The sequence below is a fragment of the Lepidothrix coronata genome, unplaced genomic scaffold (genome assembly GCF_001604755.1).
Source record: "Lepidothrix coronata isolate B3197 unplaced genomic scaffold, Lepidothrix_coronata-1.0 Scaffold22, whole genome shotgun sequence".
Classification (NCBI taxonomy): Eukaryota; Metazoa; Chordata; class Aves; order Passeriformes; family Pipridae; genus Lepidothrix; species Lepidothrix coronata.
In genome coordinates this window covers 5,678,741-5,706,443 of record NW_016690202.1, presented here as the reverse complement: position 1 = coordinate 5,706,443, position 27,703 = coordinate 5,678,741, and the positions used below count along the sequence as shown (strand labels likewise).

At 44.1% G+C, this 27,703-nt stretch overlaps 2 protein-coding genes across 3 annotated transcripts; one reads left to right on the top strand and one right to left on the bottom strand.

Moving 5' to 3' along the window:
• Positions 1 to 2,882: 2,882 nt before the first annotated feature.
• On the top strand, positions 2,883 to 4,246 carry LOC108494127 (heat shock factor protein 5-like). 2 transcript variants are annotated; one of them, XM_017808349.1, is made up of 3 exons: positions 2,883 to 3,528; positions 3,855 to 3,944; positions 4,084 to 4,246. In XM_017808349.1, exons 1-2 carry the CDS (start codon positions 2,942 to 2,944, stop codon positions 3,916 to 3,918), a joined length of 651 nt encoding a protein of 216 aa, XP_017663838.1. In that variant the 5' UTR covers positions 2,883 to 2,941; the 3' UTR covers positions 3,919 to 3,944; positions 4,084 to 4,246. The 2 variants fall into 2 exon arrangements, with proteins under 2 accessions (XP_017663838.1, XP_017663839.1); XM_017808350.1 differs by lacking the exon at positions 3,855 to 3,944.
• Positions 4,247 to 17,787: 13,541 nt separating this feature from the next.
• On the bottom strand, positions 17,788 to 20,478 carry LOC108494037 (acrosin-like). Its single transcript, XM_017808107.1, has 5 exons — positions 20,338 to 20,478; positions 19,808 to 20,050; positions 19,202 to 19,467; positions 18,760 to 18,905; positions 17,788 to 18,310 (listed from the first exon to the last, which is right to left on the bottom strand). Exons 1-5 carry the CDS (start codon positions 20,406 to 20,408, stop codon positions 17,933 to 17,935), a joined length of 1,104 nt encoding a protein of 367 aa, XP_017663596.1. The 5' UTR covers positions 20,409 to 20,478; the 3' UTR covers positions 17,788 to 17,932.
• Between the last annotated feature and the right edge of the window lie 7,225 nt (positions 20,479 to 27,703).

Here is a 27,703-nt window from a genome sequence, read left to right as displayed (position 1 = left end):
TTCTTACAAAGCAAGTTGAACCCTTTTCTCTGACAAACTTTTCCCTGAGATCATCAGTGGGGCTCTAAATTGCAAGCCAGTGTGTGATGTGGCTTAGAGGAAAGACAGCAAAGCTGCATTTCAGCACTGGCCCTGTGCCAGACCACCTGTTTGTAAACTCAGAGCAATTGTTCTTAGTAAAATTTCACTGCTGGAACTGGTGCTGGCTGCTGCTCTGCTTCACTCCCACCAGCTGCAGAGCCATTGTACCTCTTGCTCCACATCTGCAGGCAAAAGCATCACACACACTTGGCCCAACATCCGTCTGTGAGTTTATCCAACCTCCACCCTCTCTGGCTGGAACCAGGGCAGGGGGCAGCAGTCAGCAGTGTTTATGCAGGTTTGTCTGATTTTCCTCCTGTGAATCCAGGGAATAATCATTTTTTTCAGGGCAAGAGCAAAAGTGCTAGCCCAGGCAGACTGTTTGGTAGATATTCTTCTGTAAGATTTAATCCCACAGCCCCTACAAGTATCCATAGCTAAGGTTAAATGGAGCAGACAGCCACAATATTTGCAAGTGACAGTGGACGTGCTGTCCCCACCGCATGTGCATTTTGCAAATAGACCTCTTCTGCTGGAAACACAAACTACTTGCAATGAGAGTGATCCCAAAGTCCATGCAATACTGTACCAGAGGATTAAACTCTTCACTCTTCAGTACCTTCTTGTCAATCTGGGCTAATTTGGTTCTACTGAATTTCAGCCAGAGACCGCCCACATATTACAGGGCTGTTCCTCTTTTGACTAATAATGGCTCAGCTGTGTCTCACTGACATATTGCTAACTGAAGGCCAGTCTCTTCCATACCCTGTATTATAGAAGAAATTTACCTTCGATCCCAAAATTAGTCAGCATGCATGCAAAAAAACCCAAACAAACCACCACCACCAAAAACCCAGCAAACCCCAAGCAAACAAAAAACCCAGCCAAACAAAAAAACCCCCAAAACAACAAAAACAAAAACACAGAATGCCCTAAATAACAATAAAACCCCAAACAAACAAACAAAACCAAACAACAAAAAACCCTCCAACAACAAAAAACCCAAAACAACAAGAAGAAAAACCGAAGAAAACACAAAAAAACCCCGACCAACCAACCACAAAACAACCCAAAACCATTTAAGAAGATCTTCTGAAAGATCAAGGCATAAAAGCAGGTTCTGATTATCAAACCCACAGCAATGGCATTAAAATAGCCTTTCTTTATAATTTCATAATTATGGCTCCAGAGTAATTTATGATAGATAAATATGCAGCACCTAGCAAGTCCATGGTAACAGAGGCAATTACTCATCCATACAGCATTCCAGCAATTATGTTGCATTTTATTAAGATAACTCTGCCCTGGACATTGAAACTGGCTTCTGATTTATGTTTCACCACTCCCCTTTTGCATTCTGAGTCAAGAGCATAAATGTCTTTGAGGCCTTTATGAAAGTCCCTTAACCCGTTTTAGGGTGACCACCTCACTCCTATTCCCTTTGTTCTGCCACAGAAGATTCCTTGCTGATTTTTTTTCCTGCTGTAATGAGGATCTGCAGTCATTGACCAGCACTGCTTCAAGACAGAGGTAATGCTCTGATGCACCTGGCATAGGCGACCTTTACACCTGAGGAGTGGTCAATGAGCTGTGCTACCATTGACCCACACAGTGCCCAGTGCCTCACCAGAGTGAGCACAGCTGGCCTGCCATGCCCACGGCTGGGCAGGGATGCCCTCTCACTGACACGGGGGCTGCCAAGCAATTTTTCTGCAGATCCCATTAGGTCTGACCCCCTTCCTGCTGGTGCCCCCCATGCCCTCATGTGAGCAGTGGGAGCTGCTGGTGGCACCAGGGCACCATCCTCCTCAGGGACACTGGGACTGAAGGGACGAGGGAGCTGCTGAACGGTCGGTGAGGCTGAGGGGCCGGTGGGTGGCTGAGGAGGCTGAGAGGTAGCTCAGGGGGATGGTGGAGGCTGGGGGCTGTGGGATGGCAGGGGCAGAAGGGAGGACTGAAGGGATTGGGGTGAGGGCTGGGGACACTGATGGCTGGCAAGGGGCTGAGGGGACCAGGGAGGGGCTGAGGGCACTGGGGTGTGGCCTGAGGGCACTGAGGGGACTGCAGGGAACTGATGACATAAATACTCAAAAGGCATATTGTTTGCAGTATTTCAACTGAAACAAGAGAAACTGAGACCCATTGGTTGAAGTTTCATAAACCATAAAAAAGTTTCCTGACCCAGGAGACAAATTGTTCAACCAAGCCAGCAGGACATGAACCAACTCTGGAGTCATGTTCTCAGGCGACTTGTGACCGTGAAAGGATAAAGTGAGGTGGGGGCTATTCCCCAAATGACCACCAGAGACCCTCTTGAGACCATTCCCCAAACTGTATGAGCATGCCCAATTATTAAGGCGTACAGCTTTATCTATGTAAGTGATTCCTGAGACGGGGGAGGAGAATTCCGGGAATTTAAATGAATGTATATATGGTTTGCCTAGATAAATGAAGCTTTGAAACGTCGAATGCATGTGTTAGGAGTGATTCTTGCTGAAATAAAGTAATGCCTGCCTTCTAATACTGAAATTAGTGTTAGAGAGTTTTATTCTTCCCGACATTTTGGTGACACTGGGGGCACGGGGGGGGTGAGGTGGGGACACTGAGGGCACTGACCGGGGGGCACTGGGGTGATGGGTGGGGCTGAGGGGACCGGGGGCACTGAGGGCACCTGGGACTGCGGGACGCGAGGCCGAGGGGCCCGGCAGGGCCGGGCCGGCGCCGGCACGAGCAGCGCACCGTGCACCCGGCGCGTGCCGGGGCGCGGCGGTGGCGGAGCCGCCCTCGCGCGGCGGCCGTTGTCGTTGCCGGGGCGTTGGGCGCCCGCCCTCGCGTGTCGCGACAGTTGCCGACAGGCGCGATGGCGGAGCCGCTGCTGCCCGCTGGCTTCCGCTCCGGCTCCACAGCCCTCTGGCCTTACCTCTTTCCCGCTGCCTCCCGGCCCTGCACCTTTCCCGCCAAGCTGTGGCTGCTGGTGAATAACCCCCGCGTCCGCTCCGTGCGCTGGGATGCCCGCGGCGAGGGGCTGTTCATCGACCAGGCGCTCTTCGAGCGGGAGCTGCTGGGCGGGGGGCCCGGCGCTGCCGGGGAGGCGGAGGTCTTCAAAACCAAGAACTTCGGCAGCATCATCCGCCAGCTTAACCTGTACGGGTTCCACAAGCTGACGATGGGGCCGGCTGTTCCCGCGCTGGGGCAGAGGCTGGGGCCGGCCGCGGCGGGGGACAGTCCCGACAGCCCCGATGGGCCCCGGCACCACTTCTGGAACCCCCACTTTCGCCACAACCGCCCCGACCTCCTGGTGAGGATCAAGAGACTCACGAAGGCCAATAAGGAGAAGCTGGACGCTGGCATGAAAGTGCCCAGCCGCCTGCTCGACGACTTGCAGCACATTGTTGGGAAGGGACTTGTTCCTGTCGCCCTCGACCCTCGGCGAGTCCAACGGGAGCGGTGAGACCGGGCGGGTCACCGGGGCGCGGTGGGTGAGAGGGTGGCATGGGCTTAGGAAATCGGCACTGCCCTGGGGAAAAGGGCTTGCCTGCCCTTGCTGCTGGCTGCTTAAGTCACATGGTGTAGGAAAAATGTCGCTCTTACGGGGGGTTGAGCTGCTGCCAGTAAGCAAAGGGGAATGTAATTATAGATTCCTACAAATGCACTGCCTATATATATACAAATATCAACATATCTATCTGAATATCCAAATAGCTATAGCTGTATATTTCACAGGATCTGTTTGTATTATCTGCAATAAATGACATGGTTCATGTGTGTTTCAGTGTGCCCATAGACTACAGCACCAGCAGGGACCTAAAACTAATATACATGCCAAATTGTCGCTAGATAAAAGGTGCAACATGCATCCTTCGGTATGTTTAAAATCTTAATTTTTTTTTTTCAAAAAAAGTTGCCCAAAGCAGCACAAGTTCCTTGTGCCTTGAAAAAGAAAAGAGGCCAGTTAAAAGAAAATTCTGCAACAGTTCTGCTTTTTGCGTCTTGTATTTTCAGCTGTGGGAAACTGTATACAACATAGAGAAGAATGGAAAGGAGAAAGGAAGACTTTGAGATCTACTTTAGGAAGACACTAGTTTTCAACGAACTCAAAACAAATTCAGGAAAAAAGTTTAAAGAAAAGTCATGAGTTATCTCAATAAAAGTGTTGCGTGAGCTATTATTCAACACATACTGGTTTTCTAAAATTTAAATTGTTAAGTAACTAGGCTAACATGTGGCCTACCTTAAGTATCTGAAAGACTGTTTTCAGCTTTCATCCAAAGAAAAGTTCCCCAGCCCAGGATGTGACACATGGTAACACAGTTACCTGACCCAGCACTGGGATGGCTGAGGATGGGCTGAGACTGATGTGACATTGGTGCCCTGCGCTGGCACAACAGGGGGAAAGAGATGAGGCAGTCTACAAGATTTTCCCGATCTTGGAAAGGGAATGAGCTCAGAGAGCCAAAAGAGTTTTTGTAAAGCTTGTGCAAAAGGCTGTGTGTGATTCACATCGTCAAGGGAGCTGTTTCTCTGAAATATGTACGGACTGGCTGCAGCCAGCATCGCCTCACTGCGCTCTGCTCCACACAGGTAGACAGTTCCTACCCAAAGTCCTCAGTCCATGTTGTCATCTCTCTCTGCTAAGACCATATCATGATAGTGAGGAGCAAATGAAACTAAGTAAGCCCCTCAAACCTGTAAGGCTTTTGTTAGAGGCTTAGGTACAATAGCCAAACAGGCACTTAATTCACAGGCATGAGATGTCCTTCCATGAGTTTGCAAATCACTGAGTCCCGATGTTACCTAAGGGTGCCGTGGGTCCTCCAGATCTTACAGTTGTTGTGCCAGACTCAGAAAGAAAAGCTGGGGCGAATTATATAAAATTAATGTGTTCATGGCAGATAGTGTTAAAGAAGATTCTATGGCTTGTATGATTCTGTATGGGGTTTAGACTAGATGATCATAATGCTGATTTCTGGGCTCAGCTCCCGTGAATTAGAGCCAAAAACTACATGGATGAGGTTCTTTAAATACACCTTTAGAAGTCTGTTTAGAAGTCTTGTTGCAACAGAGTTCATCAGTTGTAAGTCACTGACCTGTTTTTTTCTTTCCTTCTGGATATTCTCATAGTGGACATAAATGAAAAACTTTTAGCCAACACCGTCTTTCTACCTTCTGCCTGGTGTGTCCATGGCAACCCCCGTGTGAGGAAGATGAACGAATGAAATTATCACGAACCATAGTTACGTGCGTCTGACATGGTGAGGCATTTTAAATACCTCAAACACACATTTCTCTTCTGTGGGAGGTACTCATACCTTAATTGTACTTAATGCAGACATATATTCTAAGGCAAAGAGGGAGGGAAGGAATTGGGAGGGTTCTGTGTCAGCCCGGCTTTTAAAAAGCACACCAAAACAACAACCCAAACACACCAACAACTGTGAAAATTGCATGTCTGTATGTAGACAGAGGCATACCATGAACAGTTGATATAGCCAGAAAACTGTTGCCAACTTTTCCAAGTTTAGAAGACCCAAATATCTGAGAACATAAAACCTTCAGTTAATTTTTTTCACAGCATATTCTGAGTTGGAAGGGACCCATAAGGATCATTGAGTCCAACTCCTAAGTGAATAGCCCATACAGGGATCAAACCCACAATCTTGGCATTACTAGCACCATGCTGTAACCAGCTGAGCTAATCTCAGGTTTTGCTTATTGATGGAGCAGTCATGGTGTTGCCCTGGAAACTAGTCTTCATTTAATCTGTATTCTGTATTTGAATTAAGATGTTTATAACCACCAAACTAGCTAATGTACAGTCTACACTGTTTCAGGTTTTCCACCTCCCCGGACCAAGAATGGAAATGTAGGTAGCAAATGCATGTGGATAAAGGACTTGACACTTTGATAATCTCTGTGCAGGAAATTTCCAGTGGCCAAGATGATGTGTGGTCATATTTTCTCTCTGGAAAAGAAGTGGAAGTTGGATGAGCAACACCACAGAAAGACAAGGGAGATTGGGAGAACCTTGTCAGGCTTGCAAAGGAAGAATCAGGGACATACCTACACACCACACTATGAAGAAGCAGAAGCAAAACTCACACCTGGATGTCTGTAACAGGCAAGGCTGCTTAATTTAGACAAAGGTGCCAGCAGGGATGAGAGAAACATGAAGGAACATTCTTAAGTGCCAGCAAAGAAGTTGGTTATATACTCTGACTTACGGAATAGTCTGTCCCTGACCTGACCAGCTGTCTGCTGCAGGTCCATGCATCACGGTCAGACTTAGAGCAGAGAGAACATTGTCTCAGTGACATTTTGGCTCTACTTGAAGTCAGTGGCCAAAATACTACAAGCCTCAAAAAGGTTAATTCTCACCTTCAATCTGTAAACCATCTATAAGCCATTTATAAAATACAAATTCTTAAATTGTTGGACTGCCTTTAGTGCTTTCACTGCCATGTCTGCATGGTATTAATAAAAGCACCATAGAATCCAGCTGATGGAAGGAATATAACTGTTATAGTATTACTGCTGACAAAAGGAATGTAAACTTCCCCAAGATCTGATTGTCCCACTCTAGAATAAATAAAGCATAACGGCACTGTCATCTTTGGTTTTTTTCCTGAAATGTAAAAATCACAACAGCAGTTTTGTTTGTGTAGAACACACTTGGAATTCCACACTTGGAATTCCAAATGTTCATTAGCTTTAAATCTCTTCTTAGAAGCAGCCACACTAGAACACTGCCTACTGCAATAGGTGAGGCATTTTCAGAGAAAGTTTGCATTTTGCACTTAGCAGATATTGAGAGACACTCTTTTTTATCAGTACTGATAACCAAATATGAGGTGTAATTCAAAAAAAAACAATCAAAGAAAGACTGACTAATATTTACAGGTTTGAATTAGGCTTAAATACATTACTGTGGGTTTTAAGAACCCATTAATAGGAATGAAACTACAGTACTTTGCCATTTTTCTGTAAAACAGGGGTTTTAAAAATTCTGATAAAATACATGATGAAAAAGAAAAAAAAGGCTAACAAGCTGTAGTAAACTTTAATGTATGAAGATTGTATTCAGCCAGTTTAAAGTGTGTATTTCTTCATCATGGATTGTAACAGGTATATTTTTGTGTTTTCTTGTGACTGTTTCTTTTCCCCTTAAAGCAACAAATATTTCATTTGTAATGCTTATTTTATTATAAGCTTATAGAAAAAAGCTATACAATATATATTAGATTCTGCAGAAAATGAAAAGTTCTGTAATATATTGTACAAATGTAAAAAATGTATCAGAAATAAAATGTCAGTTTGTGAATCCCTGATGTTGTTTCAAACAGTTTAAGCATCCGTAGTGTCTTTATGACAATGACGTCAAGCTACAGAATCATTTTATTAAGTGATTAATTCAAATCCATCCTCTTTTTCAGCAGAAAGTGAAAGCACAGCCCGTTGTTACAGCAGTGTCCATCAAAACAAAGCAGAATTTTGATTTCTATTCATTATGGTAGCTTGAAAATGCTAAAGCAAGTTACTGAAGATATTTGCTGACTCCTGATATTGACTGCCTCAAGTTCACATTCAGTGGTATTGAAACTGGATTAAAACTTTTAGAGCTCTGCTTACATTGTGTCTTGACCAAAATAGTTACACCTGCAAAATGACAGATTACTGATGAGACTGGTAAATAACAAATGATAAGCTTTGAAAACATTGGCTGTGTTAAGAATTACCAGTGAGCTGGGACTGACAGGAGTAATTTTAATAATTTCAGTAAGGTTACTCAGAGGATATTTACATCTGATTAAGTTCAGCAGAATCAGAGCCTTAATAGTTCAGTTCTGAGAATAGCTGAGAGTGCAGATGATCTGCGTATGCTGAGAGGAAGCACACCTTGCTTGAAGGGTCTTCATTCCTCGTCTCCCTTTACTTAGTCCGCATTGTTGCTTGTATGTACTTACGACGGGGTAGTTCCTACCATGCTGCAGTCTTCTTGCTGGCACAGGGCTCAAACTCTCTCTCTAGAATTGTACCTGGAGGCTGTATGCCTTTTGCTGAGCTTCAGTGACAATGAGTTATGCAATGGGCCAGCTGAATGCTTGTCCAGAGTCATTTGGATGTGTTTTGATTGTTCAGCCTGTTCTGCCTCACCTCTGCCACCTGTAAAGCTACTCCACCATGTGAAGGTAGATTGGAAAAGCCACTACAAGTCATGCAGCAGCCACTAGCCCCTTTTCAAGGTTTTATGTATTCTCTTCGACTGACTTTATCCATGAGGCTTCAAGCCTTTCCCAGCATCCAGATGGCCAGAGAGAGGATACCTGGTGCACATGTCAAGACTAATGCTTTCCCTTTACTCCACAGCTGGGTTACTTGTTTTGTTTCTGGTTGGACGTTGGTGCCAACAGCAGAAGAGCTGTCATATTTGCTTCAGCCTCTAGATGCCTCGTCATTTTCTGTGCCTTTCCAATTACCATGTCATCTAGCATTTAAAATGACATGCTGACAGGCAAGTCCAAAAGTAGATCCCAATTAGATGCCTAACTTCAGACAATTAGTGACAGCTCAAACTTTCTTACGCATCTGCTGCACTGTGTCCTGGGCTGGAAAACAATGTTTGAGAATTAACCTCACAAAAAAGGTCTGTTCCCCTTGGATTGGTTATCCAGTCCTATTCCTGTAGCCGCAGCAGCAATATGATAGAGAGCACTTACCCCTACTGGCTACAGAACAGAGCCGGGAGAAAGAAGTATGACTGGTTCCTCCTTTTCCTTTACCCCCAGTTGCTGTCATCAAATGCCTTGAGAAGTACTGGGTTTCAGGATACTATTTCATCAGAAAAATCCTTACATGCTTCACCAAGAACCGGTGAAACCACCCAGAAAGAGACTGACTGCCCCAGTGATTCTTGGGGGCATCTCGCTGCTGGTCTAAGAACTTCTGAAGGCTGTTGAAACAATAGCTGTTTCATGGTCTATGGCTCTGTGCTCTCTCCATAGGCCAGTTCTGGTTGTAATGCATACCAAGCCCATTTCAGAGCACCAAGTCCTGGAAACCCTTCGGTTTGGAGTACTCTTTACACAACTCTCCCCGTTGCATTTTGTAATCCCAAATGAAACATTTTGGGTAATCCCTTTGCTGTAGGCTTTAGCTGGGTCTTTGAGCAGCAGCACTGTCTGAACGCAAGGCACCTGCTCTGGGGCAGCTGTGGAAGCGGAGCCGTGTCATGGTCAGAGCCATGTGGCATGGATACTGCAGCCCTCTGCCAAGAGGTGCTGGCTGGCATTATCAGATGGGCTGTCATGTAGAGTCTGTGCTCAGCAGTCTGTGGTCAGAATGGGTAAGACCTTGACGCCTTCCACTAAATCTGCACTCAAGGACAAAGAGAACATCCCTCCCCAAGGAAGCTGTCACAGCACCAAGATTGACAGAGTTCCGGAAGACTTTGGACAATGATGTCAGGAACATGGTGTCATTCTTGGGGTGGTCCTCTGCGAGGCCAGTAGTTGGACTTCGATGATCCTTGTGGGTATTCTGTGATTCTATGAACATGCCACACAGGCTTTAACTGGTGGCTTGGGGGGATATGTGGTCCTTTGGGGTTGTGAGGGGTTTTGTTGGTTTGGCTTTTTTTTCTTTTTGAAAAATTCATCCTGGATGTGGGTTGGATAGGAACTCAGGCATGAAAGGAAGGGGAGTTGTAAGAGGTATTTCCACAGGAACATGGGGCAAAGAATGTTCTTCTTTCTGTATCTAACACCAACGCTGGTTTTTAAGCACTTATGGCACTCTGAACCATGGAAGTGATTTGAAGAGAGAGCTAGAGAAGGGAGAAGGAATCACAGCATAATTTGTGTCTCCCTTCTCAGTCAGAGCTGAGCACCACTGGCTTGGAGCTGAGGAAGTTAATGGGAAATAAGTGAAGCAACCCATCACAAGATCTTCCAACCATCATTTCATGTTTAGGTGGAGTTTGAGTGACTTTAGGCATTAGCATATGTAGGGTGTGAAAAGTAATACATATTTTCAAGTTAATGAAACAAAGTTCAGTTTTGGATTACCACCTGGATCATTCCTTTGGCTTAGTTCCCATTAGCTGCATTGATTTCAACAAAGCAAGACTGCAGCATTTTCGTATCACTCTATCCCTTGTTGCATGTCTCCTTTAGATGTTACACCAAGCTCCCTGTGTTCCCTCAGTGCTATGAATGTGTGCACACAGTTTGTCCCTGGTGAGTTACAGCCAACACATGCACTCCTTGCTGAACTTTATTTTTCAGTATTCTCCCCACAATATCCACTACAGTCACTCAAACAACACAAACTCAATATGAATTTGAAACATCAATCAGCTGTATGTTGAGTGGAGTATCAAGCATGTGTCTATTGAGTGGAACATCAGGCTTGTGTTTATTGCATGGAACATCAAGCATGTGTGGAACATCAAGTGTGTGTATATTGCATGAAACATCAGGTGTAAATAGGAATTGCAAGGAAGTTAATAATTTCATCATATTCCAAATTTTTACATACAGTACCATTATTAAAGCAAAACATATTAAGGAGATAGATATATATGTATGTATGTATGTATGTATGTATATATGTAGCAGTAGGTGACCATCCAAAAAGGATCCCACCATTGATGTTCTCTGTCTTTCTTCACTCGTTCTAGCACATGATGTATTTCTTCCACATCATGATGGACAGTAATCAAAGCTTTGTCCATTTTCTTGAGCTTGCTTCAACAGCAGCTTTCTTATCAAGGTGAGATTCATTATGACAAGAGTATCAATTGATAAGTTGTAAAAGGAGTTTAGTAATTAAAATCACATCCCATAATTTCAATGAAGTTACAGACCCAAACATTAGAATGATTTCTTGGATCTACAGCAATGTTATCTATAAATACAAAATCACAAGGGGTTGTCATACAAGTGCATCCTTTTCCAATATATACAAATATGGTTTGAGAGGGTTTCATCGGGACGTATTTCAAAATGATAAACCGTTTTTTCAGTATCAGGACAAATGTCTTGGGCTTTGATGGTGTTACGTTCACAAATAAATCCTTCTTGTCCCCTCATAGCACATGCATTAACATCAGTGGTTTGCCATTTACTTCCAATATGTTGGGCCCGTGCTCTGTGTTCCAGGGGATAGACAGCTCCATTATGATTTAATCCTGAAGCAATGGTACGGTTTGGCACATTGTCTATACTGACACAGGTACTACAGTGTGCACTGTGCCCAGCATTTACAGGGAGGAGAAGGGGAGCTTGCCCTGCCAGCCCCATCTGCTCCCACGGGAGCACTGCACAAGGTGGGTGTTGGGGAACAGCTCCAGAACAATGAGCTGCCTGGAGCAGTCTCTCCCCACACCCTCCAGCTGAGGGAGCTCCTGAGGGGCTGAGGGAGCCCCTGGGGGAGCTGCGGGGCCCTAACATCAGCTTACTGCTGCTGGACAGCTTCCACATATCGTGTGGTAGATGAGGACTTGTCTCATGAGTCAAGCACAAAGGGTAATAGTGAATGGGGTAACATCAGACTGGTGACCTGTCACTAGGGGGGTTCCACAGGGCTCCACCTTAGGCCCTGTGCTCTTCAGCATCTTAATAAATGACTTGGACAGAGGACTGGAAGGGATACTAAGTTTGCAGATGACACAAAACTGGGAGGAGCTGCTGACTCCCTCGAAGGCAGGGAGGCCCTGCAGAGAGACCTGGACAAATTAGAGAACTGGACAATCAGCAACCATATGAACTCCAACAAGGAGAAGTGCTGGATTCTGCCACCATCTGGTATGGGGCAACACTGGATGTTTGTACAGATGAGGGAATGAGATGCTGGAAAGCAGTGCCATGGAAAGGGACCTGGGGGTCCTGGTCAGTGGCAAGTTGAATCTGAGTCAGCAGTGCCCTGGCAGCCAGGAGGGCCAACCGTGTCCTGGGGGGCATCAGGCAAAGCATTGCCAGCCAGTTGAGGGAGGGGATTGTCCCGCTCTGCTCTGCACTGGGGCGGCCTCACCTTGAATATTGTGTGCAGTTTTGGGCACCACAGTATAAGAAAAATAAGAAATATTAAGCTATTAGAGAGTGTCCAAAGGAGGTCAATGAAGATGGTGGTCTTTATTGCAGTGATTGAGGTCACTTGGTCTGTTCAGCCTGGAGAAGAGGAGACTGAGAGGAGACTTCATTGCAGTCTACAACTTCCTCCTGAGGGGAAGTGCAGGGGCAGGCACTGATCTCTTCTCTCTGATGACCAGTGACAGAACCTGGGGGAATGGTCTGAAATTGTGTCAGGGGACGTTAAGTTTGGATATCAGAAAAAGGTTCTTCACCCAGAGGTTGATTGGGAACAGGCTCCCCAGGGAAGTGGTCACAGCACTAAGCCTGACAGAGTTCAAGAGTTTGGATGATACCCTCAGGCATAGGGTGTGACTTTTGGGGATGGTCCTGTGCAGGGCTAGGAGTTGGACTCAAGGATCCTTGTATGTCCCTTCCAACTCAGCACATTCTGTGATTCTGTAATTCTGTGAAAAGCCCCCCAGCCATGCCTCTCCCACAGGGGCTCTGAAGATTAAAAATGACAAAGATCAAGTCAAGGCTTCTGCTGATAGCACTGTCCTGCTGCTAAACATACATAACAATACCCTACAAAGGTAGTTCAGGGACTTGTCCAAGAGCACAGACAAATGTTGTGTGAGAGAAAAAATAATAAATCTTACTGCACTCAGGCCTTGCTCCCCCTTTAACCTTTCTTATGATTCTGCTCTGGTTGTTTAAATTAACAGCACTTAGTAGAGATTGTACTTTTAATGAGGACTCCCTATGGAAATTGGAGAAAGAGATTCTTTTTGAAAAATCTATAAAAGAACATTGCATAAAGAGAATATCATTACTGACACAATGCCTAGAAGCTTCAAATAAAACAGCAAAGCATGTAATTACCTGTTGTTCCTCGTGTCCAACAGAAATGCCATTAGGAAAAGAAATATAGGGAACATAGGATAAGCTACAAGGAATAATCCATCTCTGGCAAGTTAATGATTTCTTTGTAGTTTTAGCCTGTAACTTATGGTTCAGTATCGTTTCAAAAAAGACAAAGGTATGAAATGTTGGCCATTATCTCCTGCAATAATGAGATAACCCCCAAAAGATGCACGGGAGTGTTTATAGCACATATGCAGTACCTTAGGGAAAGTGCAGTCTTGCATCACTCTTACTGCTATGGATTTTGCATTATAGAGGCATCTCAGTGATTCTGCCAGATAATGGTGGCTTATGGCTTCTCTGAATAGATTATTAGATTTATTTTTTTTCTGCTTGAAATTTTGCAACCTTCCAAAGCAGTAAAAATGGTGGACTGACAGCATCAGTCAGTTAGGAGAACTAACTGGTTGTCATTATGTGTTTTTTTCCACAGCTCACACTGCATGTTTTTACGAGGCGGAAAGGAAGGCAAGAGCTGCTATGAAATGGAAGCTCTTGAAAAAGTCCTAGTCATCACTTTTGTAGAGGAATTTTCCTTCTCATTGCATAACTAACAAATAGCAATGAAAACACAGCCCTATTCAGTCCTATAGTACTTCTATTACTCAGATTTAATATTTTACTTAAGAACCATCAGTTATGATATCATTACCATAGTATCCTAATTTGTTAGTCATTCTACATTTTGTAACAATAACAAGAAATTCTCAGCCTGGCTTATGTACAGTGAGACTTCTTGAGATGGATAAATTTTACCTCGTTTATGTCTAGAAGTAACATCAGAGGTAAGTAGTGCCTGTGGTAGCTGATAGCTGATAGCTCTGAACTGTTTGTTAGGTATAATCCTACTTCCTAAAAGAGAAAATTGTGAGTTTGTGGAGACAAACATGTGAATAAAAAGTATTTTTTCTGGGATTTTTGTTGAAGAAAAATATGAATTAAGTAAGTCCTGTTATGGATCTGAGGTTTGTAACTATTGTCTTTTGATGGCAATCTCACTTTGTGTTTGGGTAAGCTATTTTTTGAAGCTCTTGCCCTACATCTTAGAAGAACTAAATTGTATGCAGTAGGATCATAATGCTGTTGGGATTGTGATCTCTGACTTGGAAACTTCTCTAAAGAAATAGAAAAGAGAAAAGACTACAAAATAATTTATCAGACATAAATTTAATGAGATATTCAATATTAAAAACCAGAGGGCATTTTATAGAGATTAAAAACAGATGTGAATATAAAAATATAGAAAAATACACACACATAGGTGTGTGGGTGAGTAGGTGGGTGGCCAAAGAGGCCAAATAGGATTGTTAAAACAAGTCATGGATTCTTAGTTGTTGAAGTGCTTGAATAGTTTGTATAATTTCCTTCTCTCCTCTCCTGGAATGTGATTCCTAGGAATGTTTTATAGTCACCACCTTGATAGGCACAGACAGCACAACAGGATTCCACTGCAGGAACCCATGCAGAAGGGTTATAGGCCTAATGGTAAATCCAATGGAAAATTCTGCTTACAGAGTCCCCAAAAAACTCCAACCATTTAGCATTTCAACAGTTCATCCTGCCAGAATATCAATGCTCAAAATAGATTCTTTAATGGGGGAATTAGCACTGTCATGACAAATGGGGCAGTATTTCCTGTGTTAAAGTAACCTTAGCTTGGAGGGTGGGGGTGGGATTTCCCCCCAAGCCACAGATCTGTGATGTAGCTTCTTTATTAGTTATATCACTATGCAATACAGTAATTTCAGCCCCTGTATCCACCAGAGCTAAGACAGTAAAGTTCCCCCCGATTGCCACTTTATAGTTAAAGCGACATAGAGGCATCACTTCCCCTTACATTAAGAGACTACAGTGGCAGCAAAACTGTCATTTCTCCTGTTTTGGCATTTACCAGGTAGTGCCTTGAGGTAAGGTGGCAGTGGGGTGGAGGGGGAATAATTTCTTTGTACAGGTACTAACTTGGTGATGGTGAAATATTTCTATTTCTATTTCTGATTGTGGGACACCAGTTTGTTTCCCTGTCACCCCTAAGGTAGCTCTTTTCTGGTTTTGCCAGCTTATTTTCATCCATCACCTGCACAGCTGGTTCCAAAACTACACCCCCCATGTTTCTCAAGGTATTTGCTAGGGCACCTATGCCTACCAGTAGCACTCATGACTTCTGGTACAATCAAGTGTTTAAGTGAAACAGGTTTTGCCCTTCTCAAAAGATGCATTTTTATACTTGTCACTACTGTTGCCCCATCTAGACTAGATCCTGTAATCAACACATGAGCCACCCCCATCTGACGCAGTAAACTAATACCTTCTTTCATTGTACACCAATTTCTGAGGGATGACAGTAGTTTGGCAGTATCTGCATATGCTGTTAAAATTGCTGCACACAACCATTGGTACACAGTAGAGACAGCAATATCCTGCCCACCAGGACCCCTGATATTTCATAACTGAGCATCTGTTGTATCTGATCATCACTGGCTATAGGGCATAATAGATCTTTTTCACCCATTAAGAAGTGGATGGGTGCAGCACCATCATCCCAAGCTCTCAAAATCCATATCAGCATTCTTTCCCCACTCCTTTGCCGATAGAGCTCTGAAAATTCCCTTAACTCTTTTGGGCTATAAGTGTATGTGATCTGTACCCCTCCATCTGACACATTCCACTGCCTCTCCACCTATATGAGGAGTTGCACTTGTACCACTTCCAAATCTGTTAAATCTGTCTCAAACTCAGAGTCCGAGGACTCACTCCAGATATTTCCATCCCATTCCTTGTGATCCTATGAAGATTTCATAGTGAGAGCAGGAACCTTTCTTTTCCCATAGTTATGCCTTCATTTGTTAGCAATACATGCCTCCAGCCATTCTACAGTGCATTATGGCTCATAGCACCCCTCTGCTGAGTGGTAGTTATTTCTTGTGCCATCAGCTCTCCATCCTGGAAAGTCCTGACTTCCAACTCTCTCATTTTGCTCTGCAAGGCCATAGGTTCACAGCTGAGAGCTCTAAGACGGGTAGCTAATAGCCATCACTCTGCATGCACACACCATCCTCTTCCTTCTTTCCCTCCCCTTATACACTGAGCATGATGTCATAGGGTCTGGAATATCCCTTTAGTCAGTTTGGGTCACCTGTCCCAACTGTGTCTCCTCCCAACCTCCCATGCACCTTCAGCCTCCTCACCACCAAGGTAGTATGAAAAGCAGAAAAGGCCTTGGCTCTGTGTAAGCACTGATCAGCAATAACAAAAATATCTCTATATTGCCCGTGTTCAGCACAAATCCAAAACACAGCCCCCCTACCAGCCACTGTGGAGAGAATTAACTCTACCCCTGCCAAAACCAGCACATCATCATGCATGAATGAGAGCTATTTCATTTTAGCCCATGTTTCCCCAGTGCTGAAAGGGGTTTCCTATTCTGTCTTTGAGCACAATTAAATTAGACAAGAGTTAAAAAAGAGAGAACTGAAAAGACATGAAAGAACATGAGTAAGCAATGGAGTTGTTTGCATTGGTTTTCTCTAAGAGGGAGAGAATTGATGTACCAGATAAAAGGGAAAAAAAAAGAAAATAACCTTAAAATGAACTGCCTAAATCAAATCAAACCAAACCAAACCAAATATCCCCAACGTTTTTGCTTATATACAGAGCAAACTTGATACAAAATCCATGAGGTGCACCAAAAATTTTGTATCAAGTTTGCTCTGCACATAAGTCCAAAGATGTGCAATTTGAAGCTGGAGGAGGAGGAGGCATCAAACTACCCTCCCCAGTGCTTTCACAGCCTAGCCAGTGCTGCCTCCCTGTCTGCACCATGACCTTTGCTGCTGAGTTGCTTTGGACTGCCTTCCCCATTCTCTTGCAGATCAGCCAGATCCAGTAGACTTTGGATACAGGAGATTTCTGCATTTGGGTCTGGTAGAGCTGAATCAGGTGGACACTCACACTCATCCAGCCTGATGGATTTGACTGCTTCTTTTGCCATCTCTGTGTGTTGATGCATGTGTGCATTCCAAGGAGCCAACACCAACAGACACACAGAGATTTACACAGTTGCTACAAACCAGGTTGACATCAACAGAGCAACGCCTTTACTAGCACCCAGGTATCCATAACCACCATATGAACATGAACACAGTCCAGTCCTTTTCTGTTTTTCCAGGTGATCCAGATTGGATGTTTTCTAGTGAAACGTAAACACACCTTCAATCCCGAGATTCATAAGCACTGTTTACAGATTCCTCAAATAAGAGTATAGAAATTAATTTAAATACATCCCTGTACTATTTGTGGCTGGATATCAAGCTCCATACCCAGTCCTTGGTGCAAAGCTTGGGTCTTTCTAGAATCATGACTTCTGGGTCATGAGAGAGTCCAGTTTCAAGTTCCCTGCTGCACTGTACAGACTCAGACAGACTCAGACAGGTAGGCAGCCTAAAACACTTTACACTTCCAACTGCTGTTCCCAAGATCTGTAAGCCCCCCACTGCTCTGTGACCTGTGTTCCCTTCTTCCACTGCACCCTCGCCTTCCTCTCTGACCAAGCACAGTTTCAATCCTTTGGAGTGATTCCTTCCCATTGTGCCTGATGTGTCTGCCACAGCCTCATTTTGCAAGTACCCTCTGTGAAAATCCTTGCCTTGCATAGGATACTGAATAGGGCTGAAAACATGGTTAACTGTGAAACTAGGAAACTTTATTTCCACAGCTAAGTTAACTTCAGGATTTGCATGCATGCAGAGGAGGAGCATGGGCAGGACAGAGCAGGCCTTTGGTACTGAGGCTGCCTTTGGATCAGCAGGCACTGCCCCAGAAGGAAATGGTCATGGTCCACTGCAGCCTGCACTGGATCCTGTTCATCCTGCTTCTCTAGCCAGTTTTCTCCTTAGGGCCTCTAGGAACTCGTGCAGCTGAGTAAAAAATTCTACCACCTGCTGCAGTGGGAGTGGGAAGGAGCTAAACCAGCCGGATGGTGTTGGTGTTGGTGTTGGTATTGGTGTTGGTATTGGTGTTGGCTTCTGAGAGGGGTTTGAGGCAGTCACAAAATGACTCCATGCCCTTTTATCTGATTGCAGGTCTATCTGGACCAGGATCCAGTCGTAGAAATACTGAGTGGAGGTGTAGACTCCAGGCTGGTTTGCTCTTGCACAGTCTTTTCCCCAGCTGGCCAAGCCAATGAGCCAGAAGTAGGCAGCATCGTCATCTTTGCACACCAGGGGACCACCGCTGTCACCCTGCAGTGGAGCAGAGACAGTTAAGTTGGTGTCAGGTGGCTGCTGGCAGCACTAGGGCTGTCTCCTTCTCTCTCATAGCCCCTGCCAGAGCTGTATTCCTGGCAGAGAAAGGCTCTGCTCAGGTGCTGGAGCCTGTAGAACTTTGGCTGGGAGCAGGTTGTGGGCTCTCTCTCATCTCTGCACAGGGATCCTGGATTTACAGAGGATGGACATTCCAGGGTCAGCATCTGGATGTCTGGGCTGCCAAGAGCACTAGACGGGCTTTCTGGGCAGAGTGCCAGCCTTGGGGCACTGGGCAAGGGCCTGCAGATGGGGAAGGGGAGGGAAGCCCTATCAGCGGTGGGGACCTGGGGCTGGGGAACTGACTGGCCAGGCAAAGCAGATGCTGGGCTGTGTCTGAACAGTGGTGATGGGGCTGTCCATGCTGCTGGGGGCTGAGTGGCTCCTACCTGGCAGGTGTCCATGGTGCCCTGTGGGTAACCAGCACACAAGTTGTGGGTATGGATGGCCCCCGTGTACCACCAGCTGCTGTTACAGAGCTGGACATCGATGAGGTGGACCTTGGACTCCTGCAGGACATCACTTGGTCTTTGATCTATGAGCACAGACAGGAATGAGCACCCAGCAGCACCCAGTTCCCTTCACTTCCTTATCTGGGGGTGAAGCCCTTCCCTAGGGCTTCCCTAGGGTTCCCTAAGGGGGACACTATGTTGTCATGCTGTCCTCCTTCTGTCTGGCTTGGGGGAGTGGGCCATCTCTCTGGACCATCTCTCCAGAGGCACACATCCTGCAGCCTGATTCTGGCTTTGGCCTCTGCAGCTGGGAACCCCAACCCATCTCCCAGGTGTTCCAAGCTTGCCCTCAGGGCAGATGTCTTTTTTGGGAACCCACCTCTTGCAGTGGTGGAACCCCAGCCAGCAATGTAGCACGTTTTCAGCTCTGACACTCTCAGTGTGGCATCAGGCACACAGCCCAGCTGTATGTAGTGGCTGCATGGGACTGGCTGGTCCAATTCCAGCAAGGCAATATCATTCCTCTCCTCACCAGGAGTATAGTGTTCATGAACCTGTAGCTGCTTAATCTGGCGCAATTTCACCTCAGGGCCCAGCTGAGTCAACCGGGTGGCCCCGATCACCACACGCCACATGCTGATGTTCCTGGGAGGCAGATGGAGAAAGGGATGAGAGAGAGTATAGCCATGTGCTGCAGCAGCCCAGCAGTTCCCTGCCTTCTGCTTCCCAAGACAGGAGAACAAAGCAGTGCTACAGAGGGTGTGACTGCTCTAGCACGCCATAGGCTCTGGCAGTGTTAAGCTGGAGGCTGCTAGGAAGCAGTAGCAGGAGTGCAACCTTCTCCCTGAGCAGTGTCTCAGCTGGGCTCTGCAATGCCCAGGCACTGGGTATACTGCAAGGAAATGGGATGGGAGTAGCATGTAGTGCTGCCAGCTGGGCACCTGCTAGTTTTGTGGGGATATCCCTGTTCCCTGTTCCTCCTTACCTGGTGTTGATGAAGCAGTGGGCGGCTGTGAGGACCCACTGTGTGCTGATGAGGGACCCTCCACAGATATGCCCTGTGCCTGGTTTCTGGGTATCCTGGATGCTGACAATGCCAGGCCAGGCCCCTGGCTGGACACCTGTGCCACCCCCGACACTCAATGTGCTGTCATCAGAAGCCGTGGGGCCATAGTCATAAGTCATGGGGCCGTAGGAAGCAGCCATGGGCCAGAGCCCACAGGTCCCTCTGTAAGAAGAAAGTCATTGCTGTTGTGCTCAATGCCTTGCTGCTGCTCAGGCTGAAGGTCATCTGACTTTCCTCCCCACATGGCATTGTTTGCATGGCCAGCAGGGCACGTGTCTATCTGCCCACTTCTGTTTGAGTCCTGCAGACAAGTTGTGCCAGCAATCTGGGTGCTGTCGAGGAACTGAAGCTCCCACATGAGGTTCAGAAAGCTGTGATATGGCCACAGGTGACAGGAAAAACCCAGTAAGGGTTGCCCAAGCTCCCCTCCAGAACCTGAGGCCCCTTACCTGCAGGTGTCCCATGTGCCAAGCATGGGCTTGCACATAGCCAGCAGGACAAGGAGGCACAGCAAATTCATTGCTGCCAGTGGCACGTCTCAGCTGCAAGGAACGAGGGCTCATTGCCTCCAGTGCAGCCACCAGCATAGTGCCTGCAGGCCCTAGGGCTGATGTCACAGAGTGGCTGATTTGGTGTTCTAGGCACAGAGGCCTTGAGGGACTGGGTAGGAGGAGGGGCAATATAGAGTCATAGAATCATAGACTGGTTTGGGTTGGAAGGACCTGTAAAGATTGTCTAGTTCTAACCTCCTTGCCACAGGCAGGAACATCTTCCACTAGAGCAGGATGCCATCCAAGACCATCCAACCTGGCCTTGAACACTGCCAGGGATGGGGCAGCCACAGCTTCTCTGGACAGTCTGTGCCAGTGCCTCACCACCCATGGGACTTCCAAGCAGAAGCGAGACAGAAGGTAGGATTGGACAGATTCCCAGTGAATGCTCTGCTGTCAGGATGTGGGTATGCAGCCCCAAGGCAGGCAGCAGCATGTGCTGTAACAGCTTGTGGGAAAACACCCCGTGTGCCATCATAGCCTCTTTGGGAAGTTCACTGACACCCTGCTCTCTGGATCACTTTGCCACCAAGTCCTTCCCGAAAAGCATACACCAAAGAACATTACTACTGCAGGCAGTATGTGCGTGTTTGGGTGCTGAGGAGCCAATCTTGTTGTGGCTATGCTGGGCAAGCAATGAAGTGCAAGCATACCCAATAAGCCAAGCAGTGTCAGCCTTCCTGCACAAAGCACAGTGAAACAGGTGCAGCACCATCCAGTCACTGCAACACCCTCTGGCAGGCTCCACGTCCTTGCCCTCTATGAGTTCTATTGCTGTTCTGGGCCCACACTGACAAGGGCAGTTGTGGAATCTGGGATGCTTAGCCAAGGATGTGCAATTAGAAGCTGTACACAGGGAAGGATGCTCCTGCTCTCAGCTCCACATGCCAATCTCAATGCCTTTGGTAAATCCAGTACCAGCCTCATCAGACTGCCTGCTACAGCTCTGTGGTGGAGCCTTGCTCACCTGCTGGACTGCAGGGCAGTCATGAGAGAAAAGCAGGAGCCAACCACATGCACTGCATTTGCTGAGCAGTGCTAGGTCCCTGGAGGGTAGAGACCAGTGGCTCTCTTCTGGTGTCTTCTCGCAGAAGCCACCCCTGCCATTCTGCCCTGCCCCCCTTTACAAGACCTTGCTACTTAAACCCAATGCTTGGTTGAAGAGAAGAGCCATGAGAACAACGGAAAGATGGTAAAAAGGGGTGTAGAGAAGAGACTGAGTCTGGTTAGCTTCTCAGAGAGAAGGTATAAGATCAGGAACTTGGCACAAAAGGAGAAGCCAGCATGGCAAGAAATATTTCATAGACTCCAGCTGATGTTAGGTAAGCTGAAATAGAAGGTAGGATGGGGTTTTGTTGTTTTGGTTTTTTACTAGTAGGTGAAACTACTGTTAAGGCAGCTTGCAAAAGTGAATCAGGGAACCTTGCTGAGCGCCTTTTCTCAGGTGAATCCTTTTTCTCCTGGTTTACTTTAAAGAAGAAGGTCAGTAACATTTTCCCAAGTGGTCTTAATGGGTTTTTGGAGTGTACAAACCTGCTCCAGGAGGTTATTCAAAAGCAGATGATTTTATGTTTCATAGACCTCCTGATGGCCTAGCTGCCACTATTCCAAAAAGTTTAACCGGGGCAGTTCCATACTCAGCATGAGGCTCGTTTGATTCCTGTCTGAGATGCAAATTCTGTTGAGGCACCACGTGGCTGCGAAGCATCCTAAACCCACCTTCTGTAATTTCTTGTCAAGCTTGCTACCATAATTGAGTTCTTTGTGCAAGCACCACATTGTTCTCAAACATCTGCTTGGGAAGGTTTTTGAGGAAAAATACATGAACAGAATGTTTTGAAACATGAACAACTGTCTTCCTAACATGCAACTAGCTTCCCTCACTCTTTCCAATCTCTTAAACAAGTGACTTGACCTTGATTTTCCCCTTTCCATCTCTGATCCGCAAATGAAAGGAAAAGAGAAAACAGCTAAACAAGCAGGTTTCTGTATTATGAAATAACCTTTTTTTAATATGTAAATGTCCTTATTTTATTGGTAACTTGGATTTAGCACCTGCCATTTTTCTTCTTTCCTTGTAGTAATAGCCTAGGTGATACCTAGTTAGAAAGAATGTGGGAGAAATCCTTCTCACCTCTCCGGGGGAAAAAATCAAATATTGGCTAGCTTTAGGCTGAGCAGCTTAATTAGCAATATCAGTGTAGCTGCTGTTGCATAGAGACCCTACAACCTGTCCGGAAATCTGGCAAGACCATCAGACTACTGATGTGACCTTTTGCATTCAACTGCTTTTGATACTTAAAATGTATAAGAAAAAACTCTCATTTTTCTTCAGAAATTTCAGTCATATCTTTGACTGTAGCATGGTCATTCTCTCTCTCTGGCTTTCAGTTACAGAATGGAGTAATGTTTGCACACTCTTGCATCCTGCATGAAGTGCATGTTTGGCTTTGATTTCTCAGCTAAGATTCTTCTTTCATTTAAGATCAGAAATGCATTGCCCAATAAAAGCCACATTAAATTGTTACTTCTTTTAAAAAATCATGTATCTCCTTGCTTCCCCTTTAGTCTGTAGATAGATATTAGTTATTAGATGGATTAACTTGGGGGTTTTAATACAAGGCTTTATGTTAAAAGTTTGCTTTACTTAATAAAGAGCTTGCAAACTGTGATAAATTAGGATTAGTACATGTGATTAAAAAATGAAAAATTAAGGGAAAAGTTTTCATTTGCTGTCTGACTATTCCTAACTTTTTTCTGGAGGGCAACCTGTATTCAGTAATTTTGCTTTCTATACTTCATCATTTAATTTTCAAGTATTTCCATACTGCCTTAGTTTGACTTACCCATCTGAGCAGTGCAGAAGAGCAATAAAAATCTGTGAACCTAAAAAAACCCAACAAACCAAACAACCTCAAATAAACCAGACAAAAAACCCATTATTTTTTAAAAGTGATTAATTTCTGGGCAAATGTTATTGTTTCTGACTTGAATAAAACAGTCTTTCATAGGTATGTAAGCTATCAAATATATTAAATCCTGATAATATTGCAAAATCTAAGTGTTAAAAAGGATGCTAAAACATGAAGCATTTAAACCCCCAAGTTTACTGGGGTGAAGGTTGATTTTTGCATTTTTCCTTTTTTTTTTTTTTTAGTTATAGAAAACAATTTTATACACTGATGAGACAGAATGATAAAAATTGCAGATCTTTTTTTTTTCCTCCCTTCATGAGGGAGGAATTGCTCTAAGAGAAGAGAAACTGCTGGAGAATTGCTTTTCAGTTTCAGCTGGCTAGTGTTGACCTCCTTCGGGGGTTTAGTCAACAAACTAAGGTTTTTTCACAAGTGCTGATTTTATGGCATGTTTCTGCAAAGCTGGTGATTTTTTTCAATAAATTCTAAAATACACTTCTGTTTATTTGTGCTGATAAATGTCTTTGAAATTAGGATGTCAAGATTTCAGAATAGTACATCCATTGAAAGAAAATGGACACATGCATTAGCTGATAATAACATTTTTAATATTACAAAAGGAACCAGAAACTCTACATCAGTTAAAACAGTTGCGAAAATGGGAGACTTATAGGAACTCATTCAAACAATCTGATGAGAAGGCCTCTATTTTGGAGAGGCAATTGTAATCAGCAGCTCTTTCATGGGTCTACAACTCTGGAAGATCTTTGCCTTAGCACTTTGAAATCTTGATGAACTTGGCTCGAGGTATTACTTGTGTTAACCCCTTCTTTGCACCTCCAGCCCCTTTAATATTTTCAAAATATCTCTTGGAAGTGAAAACTAGGTATAGGACCTCCTTGGGGAGTGTTGTTTAAGGGTGAAACTGCTATTTTGAAGAGTCACATTGCCACATGCAGGGCAAACTTTCATTTCCTGTAATCTGTGGAAATTGCCTGAGTGGTAAGATGAGAGAGAAGTTAGTATTCTCTGTTCTCTCACTGTGAAAGAAGATAAAATCTCCGTTTTTTTTAGGTAAGAAATGTTTTTGACTAAAATAAACCATTGTAGAGTGGTAAGATCTTGTATGACAGAAAAGAAAGCACGTCTACTGTGGAAGAACAAGTTTCTGGCCTCTTACAGTTTATTTTATTTGTACAGGTATGAGGACATCATTATTTTGTATAAACAGGACTTACTTATATAAGTCAATAATCTATTTGTGCTGTGTGACAAAGAGTAAAGGAAAAAAATTTATTTAGCTTCTGTAATGATTTAGTGCTGTGACAAATTAGTAGGCATTTACTTATTTGAAATAATGTTCTGCTGTTTCCTGTTGTGATGTGCATCATCGTGACTCCAGGAATCAGCAATATGCCAAGAGGCGCTCTGCTAACTACATACATTGGTGTTACTATATGACATGAAGAACCTGTCCTTTCTGTTTTAAGCATGAAGAGAGGAAAAAAATCTACTGTTGCAATACTTTCCAACTGAGCAGGGACCTTCATCAGGTGTTGCTACAGCAGCGCATTTTGGAAAAAAGGTCTTAATAAAAAGATCAAAACAAACAGGAGGAAGGAGCCATCAATTCTTCCAAAAGGAAAAAAAAAAGGCTTTTTAAGAAAAACAGGCTATGTTGTATTCTCATGCTATATTTGGCATAAAAATAGGCAAATACAGCTGGTGGAATTGATTTTTTTCCAGAAGCGCCCATGGAAAATGCTTCCCTCATTCATCATTTCCTGTTTTCTATTTTTGACTCAAACCCATTTCACAGTAATGCTACAAAACAAAATATTCACAGAGCCTGATGAAAATTAATTAACTTCCATCTGTATATCAAAAGTGAACCATATCAGTTGTTTTGGCTTTAGAGTGGGGCCCTTTTGATTAAATTTGTAAAAATACCTTTATGATAAAGATTGTTCATGCAAGACTTGCAATAACTATAAAAAAAATTATGCTCTGGAAAAGATTAATTTCCTTTGATTTGACCTGTGACATGGACAGTGTCTAGCTTGCTTATATTTCAGGTTTGACTAATACTTGTTTCAAATCTAAAAGCTTTTTGTGAGCATAATTATGAGTAAGTTTACTGGTCTTCTAAAATCTCTGTACTTATTCTGAGTTTCCATTGCACGAGTGACTTTAAAGACGATACAGGTGTACTCATTGAAAAGCAAAAGAAGCTTTCATTAAGTTTTGAAGTTGCATAAAAATGTAGAAATCACTTTCAGAATGCTATAGTTGCAAGAAAGCAGGGTGGAAAATATCGATGAGGCGGTACAGAGACACGGCAACCGATCAATGTGATCAAAGCAATGTCCAATTTATTATTTAAATCAGTTCACTTTTATACAGTTTAGTTTGTTCAGGGTACATGCTCACAACAAGGTGATTGGATAGCTCAGTCTGTGCACTCATCTAATGTCTCCAGGTCATTGGACCTGATGTTCTGTTCACGCGACCTGAAATCATTCTTGGCATGCAAAGCCTTTTCTAATTAATCTGCTTTTAGGGGCTTTCCTAAATCTGCAGGTATACTTTTATCTCTAATTTCTCAAGACTTTCTTACTATAAACATATTATGTTCTCAAACCTTATAATTAGACACACAGCTAACAAGTATAAACATCGCATATTTTCACACAGTCTATAAGTATAAAAAACACAGTTTGTCACTTCCATGGCAAGCAAGGCCTACAGAGTGCAGGAAAAATTGTTCAGAGAAATCTCTGTTCCGGCGACAGGAAAATGTTCAAGTTGTGTATTACATATACAAGTGCCTTAAGTTGTATGAAGTGGTATTCTAATTTGAAAATCAAATGTAAAAGGTCACCGTATGTTTACATGGTTGCTAGCCAATTAGCCATATTGAGTTTGATAATGTGGACTGCTGTTCTTATATACATTAATTCTTAGAGTGCTTGGTTGTGAAATCCTGCTGCACCACACTAAGTGTATTTAATAGGCTTCCCATGAGGCTTAATTAGCTTTTTTTCTAATTGATTCTCCTCCATTCTGCCCTTTCTCTCCCATAGCATTTAGCAGAACTCTGAATGAGTTGAAAAAGCAAAGGCAAAGAAGACTTCCCAAAAGAAAAGACTGCTTATTTATAAATATGAGATAAATTTCAAAGTAAGGTTTTAAAAAATTAAAATATAATCCAGATTTCAAAGTAGGACATGCTAATTCCCTTGCATGGTGGGACATTATGCCAACATGTACAGCCTGGCTCTCTTCTATGTCACTGCTTCAAATGTCCCAGGTGCAAATATTTATCTCTGTACCACAGTGATCAACAGCAGAGAAGGGGCAATTTTGGATAGTTTTGATCACTAAAACAACTCCATACTAATTCTATAGCATAAGGTAAAAATAAAAGACTGGACTGGGAAGCCTTTCACATCAGTGAGGGCAGTGGCTTGACATGCTACATCTAAGAGCAAAAGAAAGCCACTGTCTTTGAAAATAAATGACAATGTATTTGGCAGCATTTTACATTTGCTTGCACAGCTGCGAATCTAGATGAAAAGACTTCCAATTCACATTTGAAATCATGCTGCATTTAATAAATCCAGTCATACCATAGGGGACCGATTTCCTGGCTTTATTCCAATGATATTTTTCTGACATACACTGGCTGAGTGTTGTGCTTACACTTTCAATTTCATAAACCTTCTTACTGAATACCAAAAAGCTGTCAATAGCGTTTACTATTTGTGCTGGTTTAAGAGTTAACCAGCACAATGAACCCAACTCAAAGGAGAGAGTATAAGTCAGAATAACAATTTATTAAAATAATACAGTAAATACAATCATACAAACAAACAATTGGTCTTAACCCACAAAACCCAAATGTGTAACCCAGTACCTTGAGGGCATGAACAAAGTGGTGTTCCTTGGGCCCCGCTTGAGTCCAAAGTAAAGGGAGAGGGGAAAAAAAACCTGCTGGTGGGAGAGCTGTTGCAGTCTGGTCAAAAGTGGTGATTGCAGTCCAGCTGAGGTTGAGAGCGATGAACTGCAGTCTTCCTTCTGGATCCCACGAGTGGTTAAAAATGTTCCAAGACTCCAAGATTATATATCCTCCAGTTCAGGCAGGAATGCTCAATACTCTCCTCAGGGCGGGGAGTTCCACAAAGGGTGTGAGGACAAGAGCATCCTCCTATCTCACAGGCCTCTTAACACCTAGTTTATAGCCTGAGGAGTCAGGCTCTATGGGCAGAGGGTGCGAATAGTCTATTGACAACAGTTTCTGGGAAATGGCATGGAAGGCTATAGAATACACAGTTTTGGGTTACACTCAT

Excerpts from the sequence above, each read along its gene's own strand:
- LOC108494127 (XM_017808349.1), top strand. The coding sequence starts at position 2,942 with ATGGCGGAGCCGCTGCTGCCCGCTGGCTTCCGCTCCGGCTCCACAGCC. Across the intron at positions 3,529-3,854 it reads CGGCGAGTCCAACGGGAGCG|TGTGCCCATAGACTACAGCA; the intron begins GTGAGACCGGGC and ends TGTGTGTTTCAG.
- LOC108494037 (XM_017808107.1), bottom strand. The coding sequence starts at position 20,408 with ATGAATTTGCTGTGCCTCCTTGTCCTGCTGGCTATGTGCAAGCCCATG. Across the intron at positions 20,051-20,337 it reads GGCACATGGGACACCTGCAG|AGGGACCTGTGGGCTCTGGC; the intron begins GTAAGGGGCCTC and ends TTCTTCTTACAG. Across the intron at positions 18,311-18,759 it reads GCACCATGGACACCTGCCAG|GGTGACAGCGGTGGTCCCCT; the intron begins GTAGGAGCCACT and ends GCTCCACTGCAG.